Below are 18682 nucleotides of genomic sequence, written 5' to 3'. Positions count from 1 at the left end.
TAACACACCGCATGCAACCACCTGCCATGGCAGGTGGTCATACACACTCAGATACATCGGTACAGACTAGAAATGTTAAACAAACATATTGGAGTAGGCAAACTCCAAATACAAACACTGAGTTGAAGGGTCAACATACCTCACACATGTGCAGTGTGAGGTATGCTAGAGAGAGCATGAGATGTATGCCAGCGGGTCTGTGTAGGTTACATCACTACATCCCTGCGCGGCCGGCTGTTAGGTCAGCATGGGGTTCGCTGTTTTACATAACTGCACACCCCTTCCCTTCTCTCCTCTTGTCGTCTCTCCTCTGGCTCTGTCCCCACACCACCTCCTCTCCACTTTGCAGCTCTCCATGTTCTCCACGTTTCCATCTCTGCTCTGTGGATTTCTCTGCCAACCCTTCCTTCCAAGCAATTTTTACTGACTCACCAACGCTGTCAGGTGGAGTTGGCTGGCCTCTACATTACACAAACAGCCTGCCTGCTCACATCACAGCCCTTTAAAACACCACAGCTCCACTGTCATACATGTTTGCATGACATGAAACATGCAAACATGTATGACAGCGGAACAACATGGTCATTTGTGCACTGATTACATACGCACACTGACGCACGCGGCATTTAAACAAATGTCTCTGCCTTGACATGGAGGACCCATCTGTAGAATTTGCTGGGGCAATGCTGATCAAATCCAGTTGAGCGGTTATGTAAGTCTTACATGCTGCCGCCAAAGAATAAATCCAAATTAATCTTCTGGGAGTTTAGAGGAATACTCTGCTGATAAGGACCGTCACTTGCTGATGTCTGTGTCTCAGAAGAAGAAATGCATTCAAACGCAGACAAGAGGAGGAGGTGAGGGAGATAAGCACTGGCCAGCAGGTGTTAGAGAGGAAAAGAGCCAGACATATGTCAGTGTGGGTGTAAGCGAGTGGGTGTTAGGACTGCACATTTTCTGCTCACATTTCCGGGCAGATCTGTTTCCATAGGGAAAAAAAACTATTAAAAGTCTGTGAAAACATGGTCAGCAGAGGATCTAATCTGTGCTACTCGCTGTAAGCAATGTCTGTGACACAGGCATCAAACCTGAAGTGTAAAATTATTTTTTGCATTTACACCAGATGGGTGTGTTTCATCACATGCATAATGTAACATACGCTGTCGATCACGGAGCAAATCACACGTACATGGCAGCGTGTTCAATAAATAAAGTTAAATGCGGATGAGGCGAGGTTCACCACTCTGTGAAACACATGACTGTACATGTGATGTTGAGGACCCCTAAAAAGAGCTAAAAGGATGTGACTGTGAAAAAAGGAGGTCCAACAGAGATTTCACAGCTGCAAAAGCACATACTTGAGAAGCTGGAAACAGAAAATGTTTTGGACATTTTGGATTAATAAATGACTAAAAGGATGAAACCGACTATGAAAATTTTGCAGCAAATACTTGTATCAGTACTTTTTTGTCTTTGTGCATCTCTGTGTGTGTGCTTGTGTTAAGTGAAGCTCTGGATGCAGGGGTCAAAATAAACCTGTGATGTGCCTGAGACAAAACCTGGCTGCTGCTGCTGCTGCTGCTGCTGCTGCTGCTGCTGGACATGCACAGGCTACACAGCATTTCACTGCAGAGACGTTATGATGCTGCTTGTGGATGGACAGAGAGTTAAACCAGTGACCACCGGTGCATACACTCTGTCTTCCCTCAAATGAGCGCCATTTGTTTTAAGTTTTTAAGAGATGAAGGCTATGCATTGCTTTGGAAAGCTACAACATATGATACTGAAATACACTGAAGACACAACTAGAGATGTCTGTTATTTGTATATGCATCTTGGAAGACTCCACTGTTACATAATTGCACATGATCATCATTTTTGCCATCTGTATAAGATGAGGATTTATATTTTGCATATGTTCATCCACAGCACTTTTTTTTGTCACATCACACAGTGTGTGCATTTGTTTCAAACTAGCCTCCAGTATCATAAAAGTGTGCAGATGATAATGTAATAGTTAACCTAAACCAGTCTGCTGTGTAGGTGATTGCCCCACACTGACATCCTGTTTGTACTTTCAAAATGAGCAATCAGGAACATGTTGACAGAATTGCCCGACAATCATGATTAGAGCTCCTCTGTGTGTGTGTGTGTGTGTGTGTGTGTGTGTGTGTGTATGAATAACTCAGAGAGAGAGAGAGAGAGAGAGAGAGAGAGAGAGAGAGAGAGAGAGAGAGAGAGAGAGAGAGAGAGAGAGAGAGAGAGAGAGAGAGAGAGAGAGAGAGAGAGAGAGAGAGAGAGAAGACGCTGGTGGAAATTAAAATAAATTAAATTTCACACCATGTATAGTTCTACCAGATTAACAAATACACACACACCCACCCACAGCCACACACACACTTTTCTGTGTTAGAGTTGTCTGAAGTGTGTTCACAGTGCAGTGTCCTTTAGGTTTCTAGAGCCAAGGTTAAGGACCTTTAGCATGTCTGTTTGATTCCTTCAACTGGGACATTTCAGTGTAAACATAAACTTCTGTCATCCAGAAAGGCAGTACTGCTGTGCTGCAGACAAGACTATGCAGAGCTTTGAAACTGTGTCTGAAGATCACAGCCAATGTTCCATATCATGCCTGCTGAAAGATGGGACATGCAGTGGAAAGCTCATAAAAAGTTATTAAGTGGACCTTTGAGCTGAGATTATTTTGTCACACATACTCTTTCCAAGGTCAAGAATGATATATTTTTTAAAGGTTTTCAACAAGTGACAAGGATTCATTTAATTTGCCCCACTTTGCCAGACCTCTCTACTTGTATTCGAACGAGAGCAGACAAAGGTGCATACCTGTACTCTTTGCACCAGCAGCACCGCCTGGGAATCATTCTGGTCGGCCTCCAGGATGAGGTCAGTCAGTTTGTGGATGATGACATCCAGTGGACCCTGCTCCTCCAGAGGCTGGCTGAGGTCCAGCTAAGGAGAGAAAGACAACCATGGGGTCAAGGGTTATGTTGCTAAAAGGGCACCACTGAGGTATTCATTTATCACATTTAGAAATGGTTTACCTCAGCAATCATGCATGAAAAGCTATGTTTTCTTAATTTCACAGCAACAAACTGTCTCTTAAGTGCAAAGCATCACTTTTTGCTGTTTAGCGCATTTGTAAAACTGCAGTGATACATCACTGTAATAAAAGGTGTAAATGTTGAAAATGATAATAATCAATAAATAACGGATGGAAAACAATAAAGGGATTTGTTGGATTTATTCAAAACTATGTCAGTGTTGCAACTATATACTGCAACAGTAAAGCCAACAGTATACTACACTAGTTTGTTCAGGCCTCAAGTCAAAAAATGTCAAATTTTCCCCCCGGTCTCCTCTACTGCCCCTGAAGAACTACGCAGTCTGTCTGTAAGTGAAGGGAATGAATTCAGTTCTTATGTGAAATTATTTCCGTTTTACCCAACCTTTTGTAAGACCAAAATTATCTTATGTGCTTGCTGAGGAAAAAAAGGCAAGAGGGAAGTTTATCATATGTATAAACCTGTTTCATTTTAGACTTGTACTTGCACCTTTGTACTGACTATGAGCTTAGATAGGAGGACGTGCTGACGAAGTCTGGGACATACAAAAATCACCATATGTGTCAGCCTGAAACCCTGGCTGCAATGGTCTTGTTATACAAAACAAACAGCATCATCAGCATAGAAAAAAACGTACAATACATACAGTGCGCTGCAGAAATCCTCAAAATGTATCATTATGTATTATAACAAATTACTAATTATTAATAAAGTACATTTTTCCATGTCATGGACTGCTTTTTGACCATGACGGATGGGAGAGCATCTTTAAGAAAAGGACCACTCATTTTGGGGTATCACCAATCTACCATTGCCCTCCTCATATATACTCTCAACAGAAAAGAGTAATCTCTCCAAACCACCTCACAGTTCTGCTCTAGGAAACAAACATACATTTTTGTGGTTATAAAACAACATCAGGGCTAATTCTAAATCATCTACTCCCTCTTTTATTTATAGCTGCAACTTTGGTACAGAGTTATATTTGTTTTCAATTACACCATCAGGATTTATTTCTGGCATCATCTACTTTACTGAGTTACAAACTCTTTCCCTCTGGCTAGACCTCCAGTCTCGCTGGAAATATTCAACAGACTGAGAAAACGCCAAATTAGCATTCGTTTGAAGTTTACTGCAGCTGAGAGACCGACTGCACTGGCCAAGTAGTTCACAAGAAGACAAAGCTGCGCTCCAAGTGTGATAAGACTTCTGTGTGTCAGCACACACACACACACACACACACACACACACACACACACACACACACACACACACACACACACACACACACACACACACACACACACACACACACACACACACACACACACACACACACACACACACACACACACACACCATTGTGAGGACACTCATGGATATAACACATTCCCTAGCCCCTTAACCATAACCTTGACCATCACAGCTTAATGCCTATCCTCAACCCCTACCCTAAACTAAACCTATTTCGTCTTAACCTTGATCTTAACCTTGAACAGTTCTTTGAGGGTGTGTCTGGTTGGTTCTTTCAAAGATACCACACACATGCACAAATGTAGCAACATGGCAAGAGCTAGAGGAGGGAGTCATCTGTGGATGAATATGCTAAGTTCAATTCACAAAAGGCCTCTATTCCAGCTGAATGCGTGCAGTTTGTTGCGACAAAGGGAGTCGAGTTAGGGTTGTGTGCGAGAGACAACTTTTGATGTTAGGAGACGCAAGGGTGCTTAAAGTCGTGACTGCTTGTTTTTCCAATTGGTTGCAGTGCTGCTGTTGCGTAACGTGGTTATATGCTACCTCATTAGCGAATCAGCAAATAGAGATCACCTGATCATTACAGACAAAAGACAATTCAGTAACACCTGTGCAAATAAGCCAAAGCTGGGCAGCACCACTCTGTCCTTTATGCTGTCCAGACAGTATGTAAACTGAAAGGGAATACACCTTAGCCACACTGGTGTGGATCAATGCAAGAACTGTAAAACTGTACAGAGTTTCAGTTGGTTTAGGGTTGGTCGCGCTCAAAGCCAACAATGCCTGGTTAATGATTGTGAGGGGCGTGATGGATAGATGACTAATTTAGCGTACCCTTGGTCCTTCCTTGACACGTCAATTGTTGCACAGAGTGGTAAATCTGTTAAATATCAGATGATTTAGATACAGTGTTCTTTCACTGGAGACACCAGGAAGAACAAAACATCCAGGGTAAGACCTTGAGTTAACAGAGCTATGGTCAATGTTCTCATCAGAGTTCGACATAGTATATTGATTTCTTCAATGTTGAGCAGGCACATTCTACACAAAATACAGTCTGATAACATGCAAAGAAATGCCAAAACACCCCGTAGTGTTCAAGTCAAGCAGTACTCTCCTAAGAGCTCATTATGCCACATCAACACGACATGTCTTTCTCCGCCCATCTTAATGCTGTTGGATCTCATGCTGTTGCAAGCTCCATTCCTCCTGCCTGTAGAAACACGCCCGTCAGCTCAAAAGCAACATACCAGGCCAGCTGAAAACACGCATACAGGGCAATGAGGCTGAAAGCGTCCAACAACTCCAGCAGGTTTGCTTCTAACAGACACAGACAACATTTTCAAATCGACTGTATCTGTACTGGTGTGGCTAAAGGAGGCCTGAGGTTAGGTGGGGCGGCATGGATTAAAACCTCTGGCACAGTATATGTCATTTTGTAACATTATGATCTTGATACATGTTGGGATGGGGTACATTTTATGGAAAATTGATCAACTCAAATCAATAAAAAACAGTTTTTGGCTACTTCAAGGAACCAAATGTGTTTCACCAAGGTATTGCAAAAATCATATGAAATACAATAATGCCATAAAACCCTGGTCACTGATTTGTAATTTGTCTAAAATGGCCTAATACAACAGAGATGATGAACAGATAAATACCTTGGTATAAACAATATGCCAAAGTGTCAGATTTATATCAGCTGATGGTTTAGACCATCATATCTCTCACCACAAGCTAAGCTGTCTCTGGAGTCCGACAAGTACAAAATCTTTTTGTCAAAATGTTTCAAGCTATTGTAGAAGATGGTGGCTGATAAAGTATTCAAACACAGCATTGTGCCCTCTGGAGATCAGTGAAGCTTATCTAATGATTCACTGACAGAATCAGATATTGTACCACCAGTTTCAGGAAGGTGATATGCACTACAGTGAAACATTATCAGAATCAACTAGGGTGATTACATAAACCAGAAAAGTAAGGCCCGTGTATAAAAACAAATTGCAGAGGTTTTGGTGACTCAGCGTCACAGCAGTCCAGCTGGCTTATCAGGAATGGTGTGGTAGACAGAGGTGTGAGCATATGGCAGATGGATAAAACACAAACATGCTACCATGACATTAATTGCAAAGTGTTGGTAAGTCAACATTCATAAAATGTGTTGTCACCTGTGGGTAAACTACTACAGGGTCTACAACAGTAACTGCTATGAGCAGCAGTGGTGACAGGACTCAGCAGTGGCATGAGGTACGGCAGGCCGGTAAAAACTGAAGCGCTCGCTGTCATTTTCTGTCTAGCTAGCAGTGTCGATGTGACAGGGCTGGGTGAAAGGGAATTTGTCTGTTCTCAACTGAGGCAGGACTTTTAATCTCTTGCTTACACAACACAGAGGGCCCATCCACAGCCTGGCCCCTCCACAAAAACAGGACTCTACATCGTGGGGGTCAACACCCACTGGCAAAGACACATCGCAGAGGATGAGGGTCTCCTCTCCCTGTGCGTAGACAGAATGACCCTGCTTTAGAGCTCATCCAAAAACCCAGCAGTAAAGTCACTGATGTCCTGCTAAATGCTAAAAGCAGAAATGTCAGCTGACGTCTTTGCAAGTCCCTCTGGGACTGAGTGCTAGCAGTGGGCCATGGTAGTGATGGACAGCACAGAAAGCACACTGGATCCTGAAGGGAGAGGGAGGGTTTGGCCCAATATATTTTCAGCTTTGATGTAGCTCCATAGTGGGCCCAAGCTATACCCCAGGGAGCTCTAAGAACAGTGATTTAGACCAAACTGCAGGGACAGAGCTCATAATAATACTTCATTATGCATACTATGTATATATTTTCAGCATAGTTGTGTACAAGTATGGTGAGCATAAACTGTATGAACAAGTGTTTGAGGCAGGTTTGACCATGGAGCTGCTTCATCCTTTAGATGTCTCTTTCTAGTTGCCCTCAGCTGGATCTAATCTCACTTGGCTTTTGCTTTGTTGTCAGGCTAGCCCAGAGAGAGACTGTGCAGAGTGCAGACAGACATGATGAATGATTTATTCTGTATGCTGTGAGTCAGTTGACACCCTAGTGTAAAAGAAACGTGTGTCTGAGACAAAACTATGGTTGTCAGCCACACCTCGCATGAAGTACAAGACTAAACATGAAACGGGATCAACATTAAGGTTCTGAATCTACAGCCAAAAGCCATATGGAGTGCCAGCTCATTAGGTGTCTAATGGTGTCTCTTCAGCATCCCTGGAGGCCTCCCTGCTGACTATGTTCTGCAATGAAAACTTATGAAGGATCTGCCTTTCAGCTTTAATACAGACTTTATTGAGTATAATATTAGATTAACCATTAATAAATTTGTGTGACTAAAGCGAATCAGCAGTCAGCTTAACAACATTGTTTAAGACATTTTTGGTCATGTGGATAAATCATGGGGATGAAAAAGGACTACTTTAGAAGGAAAGCAATTTCATACCTCGACCAAGTCTACTGAGAATGGCTCAGGATATTTGAGAAGATAAAGGGGTCACTGTGGAGTTGGTCAAATTGATGAATATCTCATTTTTCATCATCTCCACCCTGATCCCGAGACTCCTAAGACAACAACCGTCCACACACATCTCAGAGCACTTGAGAAATGTGTCTTCTTACTGGAAATTTGTCAAACTAATAAGAGGAAGAGTAAAAATGACATTCAGCAAAACATACATTTTGGGTTCTGCTGATTTCTAATTCTCTGTTTCATCTTAGCTAATGCCACCATGTGCTTTCTTTGGATCACAGCACACTGGAGGTCCAATAAATATCATCAAAAGCCCATCTCTTGTTTGTCAGCCTCCACAAATTCAATATGCAGGTGAGATACTGTAGCATGCGGAAATGAACTTTAAATTCTTAGGCACTTACCATATAATAAAAACGGTAACTCAATAACTTTTCCTGTATAGCCCACTCAAACGAGGGCCATTTGCCATGATGGGCTCTCCCTCTCTGTGAGTGAATATTGGCTTCTTCAAGGCCGATCCTGGTGAGTTAATCTCATCAGCTGCGTGATACACACAGGCTAATGTATGGAGCACGGGAGGATGGCTCTCATGAGCTCAGGGCTAAGGGTCAGTATTGATGAGCTGGTGAAGAAATCGCTTGGAAGAGGGAGAGGAAGAATGGGGGTGTAAAGCAGAGACAAGACGAGCGTGATAATGGGTTACTTAGAAAAAGAGCTCGAGTTGATAGATGCTAGAGGATAAAGGAGCAAACAAATGAACCCTATGTTCTTTTTCAGTTCTGTCAGTCCAGATGGGTATACATGTAAATGGTTTTCCCACACTAGAAATGGAAATATAAAATAAACTCCCGAGGGCTGCCAGATTTAGCAAAAATCTGTTCACACAGGGTAACGTCATAACCACTGCTAACCCTCTGGAGGATCCAGCGTTTGTGGCAAATACCATACATCACTATGTGGGAGTGAAATGTGAAATATCCATATGTTATTTCGACTAGTAGATTGTTAGGCTGCAACTGAAAATTATCTTCACTTTCATTTAATCTGCCAATTGTCTTCTTAATTAATCAGTGAATTGTTTGGCCTAAAAAAAATGGCAGAAAATAGAGAAAAGTGCTGAACACAATATCCCAAAAAACCCGAGCTGACACCTTCAGATCACGAGATGTTTTGGACAAAAAACATAAAACCCACAGATATTGAGTTCAGTATCACACTGGACAACGGAAAGCAGCAAATGATCACAACTGAGAAGACAAAAACTGGTAACTAAACCACTGATGATACAAACTGTTGCAGATTAATTAACCAACTGTTTTGGCTCTAGTACGCTGCCATTAGTTCAACAAATCTGCAGTTTCAACACACAGCAAATAAGGGAATTCGCTTGTAAACAAGCTCAAAACAACATGAACTATTTGTTTATTCTGTTAAAAAAAAGTATTAATTTATCCTTGGATAAAAGGTTGAGCTGTTATCATCAGGATCAGCTAGTCTGTCAGACCACAGGGACAAGGTTAGGTGATTAAACTGGCTGCAGTAGATACATTTGTGTATCTGTTCTACTGCGGCCTTCTAGACATGGTTAAACAGACTTGATATCCACATAACATCAACACTCCCACACACCCCTACAGCTTTAGAAAACCAAATTAATAAAACATAAACAACACTCAAGCTGAACACTTTATCTGCAGTGAAACACAACTTTCATTGTGAAGCTGTTGTAAGGGTTAGATGCAATTTACCACCACTCCCTGCACCCTTTACTGCCATCTCCCCGCGTCACACTTGTTATCTCCGTCTCCAATAAAACTCCATTCATTAATTCACATACTCTGCCTCAATGTGGAAATCTCTCGTCAGTAAGATTGGTCCGAGGATAAGGTAAAATAATTGCATGGCCATAAGGAAATACAGGATACAATATAACTAGAAACAACAAGGCTTCAAATCCATAATCTAGCATTAGAAACTGCACCACTGATTGCAAAGTAAAGCCTAAGGGAGAGTCTAAGGGTTGCTGAGCTCAGAATTCACTAGTGCAATAGGAGAAGACAGCGTTGTACACAGACTTGAATAACAAGGCCAAGGCATTACAATGGCTACCATTATCTTCACTTGTGATGCGGCCATGACATTACAGGCACTGACTGGCATTGGGTGCATCTTGGACAGCCGAGTCATCAGTGCGATTTCAAAAAGAAAAAAAACCTCTGGGTGTCCCAGCAAACTGAACTTCTTCAATTGGAAGAGACAGCCCAGCTAAAAATAAAATTATTTATGCTGATTTGTAGGAGGAAAACAGTCAGTGGACAACAGGTACTCCTGGAAAAAGAGCACTGTGAAGGCCAGAGGGTTGTTCACATCCCTGGGTACACTGAGCTGAGGGTCTGTGAGGGTCTGCTGTCTCCCAGGAGGGCCTGAATGCACAGTGGGAAACAAAACCGTGCTTACTTTGGGACTATTCCCAGGACAAGGCTCTTTCTGGGTGTGCTGATATCGTCGGCACAGTGAGAGGAGAAAAATAACCTCAAAGCAAGGGAGGGGGAGGGGGGCGCACCCCCCAAGAAGACAAGAGACGGCATTAAAAAAAGAAAAAGCAGAAAAGGCAGGATGATTTCCTCCTCAACTGCAGAAAGCACTTTAACTGACAAGCACTTTTCAGCACTGAGCTCCCAGGACTTTGTAACAATTGTTACTATGCGTTTGTGTTTACTTACTCAATGTAGTGAGCTGTGCAATATCCATTAAGGACAGCAGCATTTTCTTCCCTAGGGCCCCCACTGAACTGAACATACAGTAACTGAGCAGCCGTCCTTTGGAGACACACTGTTTTTTCTTTTGGCACAAATTACAGAGAATAACTTAAAGTGACTGATTAGTGATGTGTAAAGGGCTGTATCTGCTCACATTGATTTATAGTATAGAAAATACTGCTCTTGGTATAGGGGAGTGATGTCAGATACTGCAATGGCCTCTACAACCACCAAGCTTTTGAATATTTCTAACTGCTGCCCCTCTGATGTATTACAGAGTTGGCAGAGTTGAGGTCAGGTGTTAGAATATGACAAACGAACACGGCTGGTCTGGTAGACTGCGACTGAGGATGCTTACAGACTGAAAATAACAAGAATGCGAAACAACCACATCAGGTATGTAGGAGGTAACAAACACGCAGTAGTTTACAGTAGAAATCTGAAAAACGGCATGTGTTGGAAAAGGTTTGGTGTATTATGTATGGATATCTGATTACCCAGCTAAAAAAAAATTAACAGGTGTTCAATTTTTCTAAAAAAACAAAACAAAACTGTATGAGACAAAAGATGTACACTTACCTGGACAACTTCTATTCCTCTTTTCCTGAAAAAGAAGACAAGAGTAAGTTATTAATTTTAGCAAAATAAACCAAAGTGATCAGTTACAAATTGACATTTCCATGTATCGAAAGTACCTAAAAGATAAAAGATGCACAATGTTATGTAAATGTACGTCAGGTACAGTAAGGATGTCAGTGTCCATAAACTCTGTCTTAAAGACTCAGAGGAAAAAAACGATTTAAATGAACTCAGAAGAAACATAATATATGCAACACATATATTTCACTTGCATAGTGAAACTGACAAGAAGGCACACTAAACACGCATTATTACTATTTATTATTTTATTGGAATAATAATAATAAAAATATAATAAGGCCTGCTATAATTCAACAAGAACTTGGCACCAAATTCCCGTGCCAAGTTCTTGTTCACTTTTCCAAAAGAACAATAGAAAGCATCCTGACAGGAAACATTACAAATTGGCATGGGATGTGCACTGCCCAGGACAGGAGGGTGATTAAAACCTCCAAGATCATCATTGGTACCCATCTTTGCTTCACAATGTGTAGCTTCCTTTTTCCTCTATATGTAAATGCATGTCAAAACGTTTCCTTTCCATAAGAATTAAACAGAAACTTCAGGAGGTCTTCAACAATTTGACTCTTTGGACAGTAACACACATGAGCTACTGAGTAAATTTATCTGATAACAAGATTAAGTAGAGCCATTGTGACTGAAAAATAAAAAAACCTCATTCCAGACGTAGAAAATTTTCTGCTTTTCAGAAATGGGACAGAAATACTAGTCTTCAGATTAAAAAAAAAACAAAAAAAAAAAACAGTTGCTTGGCAACCAGCAGACCACTATAAGAGTGATAAGAGCTGCTGGTGAGGTAACACTGTGCACCACCAAACTGTACACATGAGGAACCTGAACGGTTCTCCTCTCCTTATCTCTGACAGTACCAGCAGTATTGACGCAACTGACCACTTATGCAAACATCTGAATGCCAGTTCACGTCTCCTCTTTTCAAAGACGAGTTGGTCTAGAAATCTCTCAAAGGCACAAAGGACTTCCCTCACATACATAAACCTGTTTGATGTATTTAAATCTCAACTCCACCTCTGAGACAAAAACAACTACTCAAACAAGAAACAGGAGTCTGACATAATTCTGGAAGAAGTGGATGACCAAGTGTCCTGTCTTGCTCTACGCCACATAATGGCCAAAGGGCTTCAGAAGAAAATAACGAGTAAACCTTGAATGGCCAGAACAAAACATCTTCTACTGTAGTTGGAGGAATTTACGACGGGGACCAAACTAGTTCAGCGCTACCACCATTTCAGCCGGTCCAGCCCAGTTGTTTTTGAGGTTACAGCCCCATGGTAACAGCCGTGCAGCCATTCACTGCTTCACAACAATGTGGATATTTAATACTGCAGCTGGCGTGTTTCATGTGGTGTGAATGGGGCCTTTAGTTTCGTCCCATCTCAGATATGGAGATCGTCTGCTCTCCTATATTGTAACACAGCCTGCAGAATGAATGAGATGGACCAGAAGACCCACCAGAGAAACAGGCCAGGGTCAGAACTTCTGAATAGGCCTGACACACAAGAACGTAGAGGTGTAATAAAAAACAAGACTTTTGATTACGCCATTTTACAGTATCATATATCCACAGACTCTGACCCTAAAGTTTGGTATTAATGGTAGACCATATTTGAGACAACTGCCCTGCATGATAGTATGTGATTATAAAGTTTACAAGTGGGTGCGTTTCAGATTGTGTTGACTTGTAGATCAAGCACAATGATAGCAGGAGGGTGAACATTTATATTAGCAGTGTCTGATGATTAATATAAAGAAACTATGGTGATAATTTAAAGCACTACCAATTAACAGGATTTAGTGGAGCATTCTTGTGGATAACATTGGACAAAGACAGAAAAAGAAAGTAGGCAAAAAAGGTGAAGCCGTTTTGCCGTTTTGGGCTACCAAAACCTTGCTCTGTATCTTCCTTAAAATCCACAACCCCTTCTTAATATGTTAATAGATTTTCAAGTGATACTCCCAGCAGGTTTCAAACAATCAATACTTTATCGTTGTGGTGAAAGAGTATATAAGAGCATGCAGTGGGTTGTAGCTCAACGTAATCTTGTCAGGCTTTTTGTCCTCGGATGCGTGGCCTTGCCTTGACAGGATGAAGTGACAATATTTTCATATTATGTAATGACGCTCAGGCTGGCTGTTCTCAAGGGCATCACATTTTTCTTAATCAGGTATACGCGAGTCAGGAAACTGCTGTGCAAGCTTATGGGACACCAATGCAAAAACCCAAGTGGCTCTGATCAGCAGGAGTCCAGCTGCACAAGACAGCGAAGACTCCACACTGAGGCGCTCACAATATCAGCTGTGTGCCATATGATGAGACAGAGAAAACCTGTTCAGTCACTATTCTGTTCATGTGAAACATTTGGTTTATCTTTGATAATACAGCCTGAAATGCCAAAAATCTGCACAGATCTGTCTGTAAAGCAAAAGGAAAGGACATCCCTTAATAAATACAACTGCTTTTCTGCCTTAAGGTTTGGTAATAAGGTGGCAGTAATGCACAAGAGCAGGTCCGGCAATAGTTTAGAAATGCCGGACACACCCTGGAGAGTAGTGCCTCCAGCAAAGACAAAACGCCTTTTAAAGAATGAGTTTAAGTCTACATACGGGAACGACACAGAGGAACGTGGTCCTAATTCTAATTCTATCTCTTCCTTCCTCTTGAAGATGACTTTTGCTTTCTAATATGGCATATGATAAGGGGAAATATGACAGGAAAAGGAGAACCTGAAGACAAGTTTCAGTGACTGATTGGGGAAAAGCAGTCTTGCTGTGAACATTTACACATTCACTCTGTGGCTCTTTTCCATTTCAGTGTGCTGGTGTTTATTGGCGTCTTGCACAAAAGCTATTAATGTGACTTGATCTTCCTGATCTTCTGTCACAAACACCACTTTCAAACACTCAGCCCCCTGTCCTTCATTTTAAACAGCTCTCTGTCCAGCTCTGAGGGAAGAAAGGGGTAGGCATGATGCAGGGAGGGAGGTTACTAGGAGGTTTATGAAGAGATTAAAAATGTTTTGTGGATTACAGTGGTAATCTGCGCTGGCTCAACCAGGTCGCTTTGTGAAACAACAAGCCTCTAGAAAAAAAAGGTGAAATAGCTTCAAAGCAATTGCCTGCACACTGACAACACACCTGGCGCTGTAGATCAGGCATACAGTCAGTGTGCACTGTAACTCGAAAATGTTCTCTATTCTCGCTCACTGTTGCCACTACCAGTGTTTGTGTTTTCAGCATAACTGCTGTTCTCGTGTAGCACAGGCAGCTAGGCAATGTTGCAATGAGAGATGATAAGGCTGTTGCCAAACCTTAGAGCCATTTCCCAATCCAGGATAATGTATAGCACCTACTGTAAATCAGTGAGGGGGAGTTCAGTTCTCCCAAAGTCATCTCTGCTGAGAAAATCCATGCCTGACTTTATAGCACCTAATGTTACATTTCACTTGGCTGGACGCAGGTAAGATACAAAACGACATACAACACTAACATAGCTGCTACAGTAGAAATACACTCCTGAACAAATTCATATTATATATTTAGGACAGACACGTCTCTCAACTAGAGACAAGACTGGTGTGATATTGCACTTTTCTAAGTCCAACATAAGATACTGTAAGACAGGCAGTGATTCTTTTTTTCCCAATCAACTCAATCCTGCTTCAGATCAATTCAGGAACTGAGAACACCTGTTGTACCGGTTGTTTAGCTGCTTGTTCTGTTCTGCCGCTCATACCCTCCTCCACCATGTCTCAACAAGCACTGAATCAAGACAGGCAGGCTGACTTTTGCTGTTGCAACCTTCCTTTAGGGCATGCTTACATATTATTGTGAAAAAATTTCTTTGCAATAGAGCAGAGACAAAAGAAGCAGAGGAGCCACAGGCCTGATCAGCAGACACGTGCAAAGACGTTAATGACGCTGTGTATAAGAATGAAAGAGAAAGTTCAAACGAAATCTTCCAAAGGGCTGTTCACTGTTAGCAGAGATGAAAATCAGTCTCTTTAGTCTGAGTCATTAAGAGGAAGTGCAGCGTCAGCACACCTCTTGACTCACTGAGACATAAATTGTTAATGATGTACGCCTACTGTGTAAATGTACAGTGTCTCACGCTCTTTCTGTTTGTTGACCTGCGCGCGTTACATTGGTGTTAGGGCCACATACCTGCACAGATCAGCAAAGGCCTGGAAATTCAGCTTCTTCATCTTCTTCTCGCTGAGCCAGTAGCCGACTCTTCGGCCTTTGAGGAAGGTCTGCATCTCCACTGTGCTCCTGTTCCTTCCCTGGAGGTAAACGGTGTGACTGAAGGCTCAACCTGGACCGGCGAAAAACAGGAAACCACGGTGTAACGTCAGTCTCACAGCAGCCAACAACGGGCAATGAGGGGAAGACTCAAGTTCACGACTCAGTCTGAGAGACATTACTCAAACACAGCCAGAAGTGGCGCTTTCTACTCGTCTGTCTCGTTGAGCTGGACGCCCTAATGATTGATATCATCTAGTTTTCAGACGTAATATTACAGTGAAAGTGGTTCAGCATCAGCGAACCACACACACTGTCCCCCTTTTGCTAACCTCAACCGCTAACGTTAGCTGGCTAGCTGGGTAGTGACAACCTGCATAGCTAACCGATGGCATGCACTTAGGAGACGCAAGCTAGCTTGCTAATAAGGCTGACCTCCGTTAAATGACAGAACACATTCATACAACTTAGACGTTTACAATGAGTTAACTCACGGTGTCGACCAACGGCTAGTTAGCAAAAAGATAAAGCAACTGACTAAGTACGTCAACGAGAAGCTGTGGTGAGCTAGCATTAACTAACCTGGCAATTTTAGCACAGTTTCCCCCCTGAATGTATGTCTTCTTCAGAAACTAGCTCGGATAGTTTCCCATTCTCGGTCCGTCCGGTGGAGAAAGAGAAGAAGTTTTTAAAGAAGGTGACAGGTGACAGGCACAGCTGGACTCACGTTGAGATGTTCCTGGTGTTTTCTCTCTCAGTCTCTAGGTTGAACTGACTGCACACACCCAGGATCCAGGAGACTAATGCTGCCTTTATGAGCGCCTCGGAAAATACCCCTCCCGCCTATCGAATCACCGTCTTCCCTGTTTTCACGTGATGTCGTGCTTCCATGCTCGTTTAACTTGGAGAGTAATCAGTTAATTGAGTTGTTTATTAAATGCCATGACATCTTCCGAAATATCTTGTCTAAACCCAAGTATATTACATTTTCAATGATATGAAATAGATAGAAGCGCAAATCCTCATTTGGTCGGGCTAAAGTCAGCAAACATTTAGCATTTTTGTTAAAAATTACTGAAACATGAATTGACTATCAAAAACAATATCCAAATTCTTATTATTTATTGACTAACTGACAGATTGACTGCTAGTTTCTACTCTATTATAATGTGATTTCTTATTATACATCTTCTCTGTTCCTCAATCGTGAACCAAATGATTTCATCTTCTCATGACTAAGTCGTAAGAAGCATTCACTACCTTAAAGACAAATGATTAACTATGTGATTTGATTATTATTGTATGTATGTGTTAATCTGCTGACCATGGCACCACATATGCACTCTGAACAACAGATTATGACGTGCCTATTGTGCTGACGTTGTTCTGATGGTAATGTCATGCTTTTTACAAGATAATGTGTTGTAAGTAACCTGACAACTCTCCCTGTTCTGGGCTCACTTCTTCCTTCTTTTTCATATAAACTTACAGACATGGTGTTGTTTATGGACCACTTTAACAAACACTTGTCCACTGATAATCCTGATTATAACAGTGATATTTGTGTCATTATTATGATTATATATTAACTGAAAGATACTTTATATTTTGTCTCGGCCCTTAGAATTCGTAGCTTTGTCCCTGCTCATTTATCATCATTCTGGGTTGATCACGACGGTTCGCCAATATTTCCGACAGCCACTAAAGGCAACCGGGATGCGGTCAGAAAAGTTCAGTCTGTTCCTCCCGAGCACCGCCTCAGCATCTGTCAGCTCACGCTCATTGGAGGAGGATTTAAGCAAGTTTAAGACAACATGTGGATCGGTGAACCGGTTTGTGAAAGTATTTACAAACTAACCGCACATTGTATAATTAACCGGTCTTCTATTTATAGGTTCGTTGCAGCTTGCATAATGAGAGCACCCTCGTGCAATAGTCCACTGTCCTCAGAGCAGCAATGAGCACGTACTGTCGGCGGGAGCCCGAATGGAGAAACGTGTCACAGTGGTGCCACCCATTGGAAAACCATCGCATTACCACGACGTTTTGAAAAATAATCATACTAATTAAAAAAAATATTAAAAACAATCAGAAATACACAGCAGCACAGACGCTGTTCGAGTGCCTGGGGGAGGACAGACCATCGACTTCCTAATCCTCTCCCGACTTCCATCCATTTACCACCAGGAAAGATATGTAACATCCTTACCCTGTTTCTGGCCACCACTTTCTGATCAGACAGCCTTCATAAAGGGTTTAAGTTGTAGCAAACAGCTTTTCTGTTGCTTCGTATTTGACATATGCGCTCTCTTTGTCTTCTTGTCCTCTGACTTCTTGCACTCTGTCTTGTTGCTGCTGTAACATGTGAATTTCCCCCATTGTGGGATAAATAAAGTCCGTTTTATCTTTGTATTGTTTTCGTTACAGGTGCTCCTTACAAGAATAGAAGAGATGGAAGAGATTTAACATGACTGCTGTTTGCCATTTCTATTTGGTAATAATGTTAATATTATATCAGTTCATTCGTTAATACATTTTGGATTTTGTTCCAGATGCTCTGCAGACCTTGGAAGTGGCCATATGTCATATCAGGCTTTACCTATTCATGATTGCTTAAATGACTGACCAAACATTAATCAACTGATTAATTTCAAAAGAAAGCTTAAAACAAATCTCTTCACTTTAGCCTGTCTCTAGCTATGACTTCCTGATACAGATCTGAGTCGTTTGTGCTTTGCCTTGTGCTTATGCACTGCTGCACTTTGTTGTATTTCACTTGATTTTATAGATTTTATGTCATCTATTTTAACCTACCTATACCTATCATTTTATGCCATGATGTGCCTTATTCTATTCTATTTTTAGATGGATTTTAACATTTTAGTGTGTGGTTTCATGGATCATCTTTATTCTTATCTCAGTCTTATTTTGCATTCATTTGTTTTAATCTGTTTTTTGTCCATTCTGTTTTTTTTTTCTATGTAAAGCACTCACTTGGTGCATGTGATTTCTTTCTTGTAAAGCCCTTTGAGCTGCAATTCCTTTCTGAAAGGTGCTTCAAGTGTATTATTATGATTATTATTATATTATTATTATAACCATTAGGTAAAACCTATGAGCCTTGTTCTAAAATGATACCCAAAATAAATATGGAAGTAATTAATATAA

General features: G+C 41.5%; 1 protein-coding gene across 1 annotated transcript in view; it reads right to left on the bottom strand.

Annotated features, from left to right (window-relative positions):
• The window catches only part of itpk1b (inositol-tetrakisphosphate 1-kinase b), a 28851-nt gene extending 12426 nt beyond the window's left edge, over positions 1-16425 (bottom strand). Inside the window, exons 1-4 of the mRNA XM_070979070.1 lie at positions 16097-16425; positions 15437-15587; positions 11177-11201; positions 2842-2967 (exon numbers count right to left, since the gene is read on the bottom strand). Of these exons, the coding sequence (XP_070835171.1) occupies positions 2842-2967; positions 11177-11201; positions 15437-15531 (246 nt within the window). The 5' untranslated portion in view covers positions 15532-15587; positions 16097-16425. The remainder of the gene's footprint in view (positions 1-2841; positions 2968-11176; positions 11202-15436; positions 15588-16096) is intronic.
• Between the last annotated feature and the right edge of the window lie 2257 nt (positions 16426-18682).

This window comes from Chaetodon trifascialis, chromosome 14 (genome assembly GCF_039877785.1).
Source record: "Chaetodon trifascialis isolate fChaTrf1 chromosome 14, fChaTrf1.hap1, whole genome shotgun sequence".
NCBI classification, from domain to species: Eukaryota; Metazoa; Chordata; class Actinopteri; order Chaetodontiformes; family Chaetodontidae; genus Chaetodon; species Chaetodon trifascialis.
Note: the sequence above shows the minus strand (reverse complement) of the source record. Positions and strands in the feature narration are given on the sequence as shown.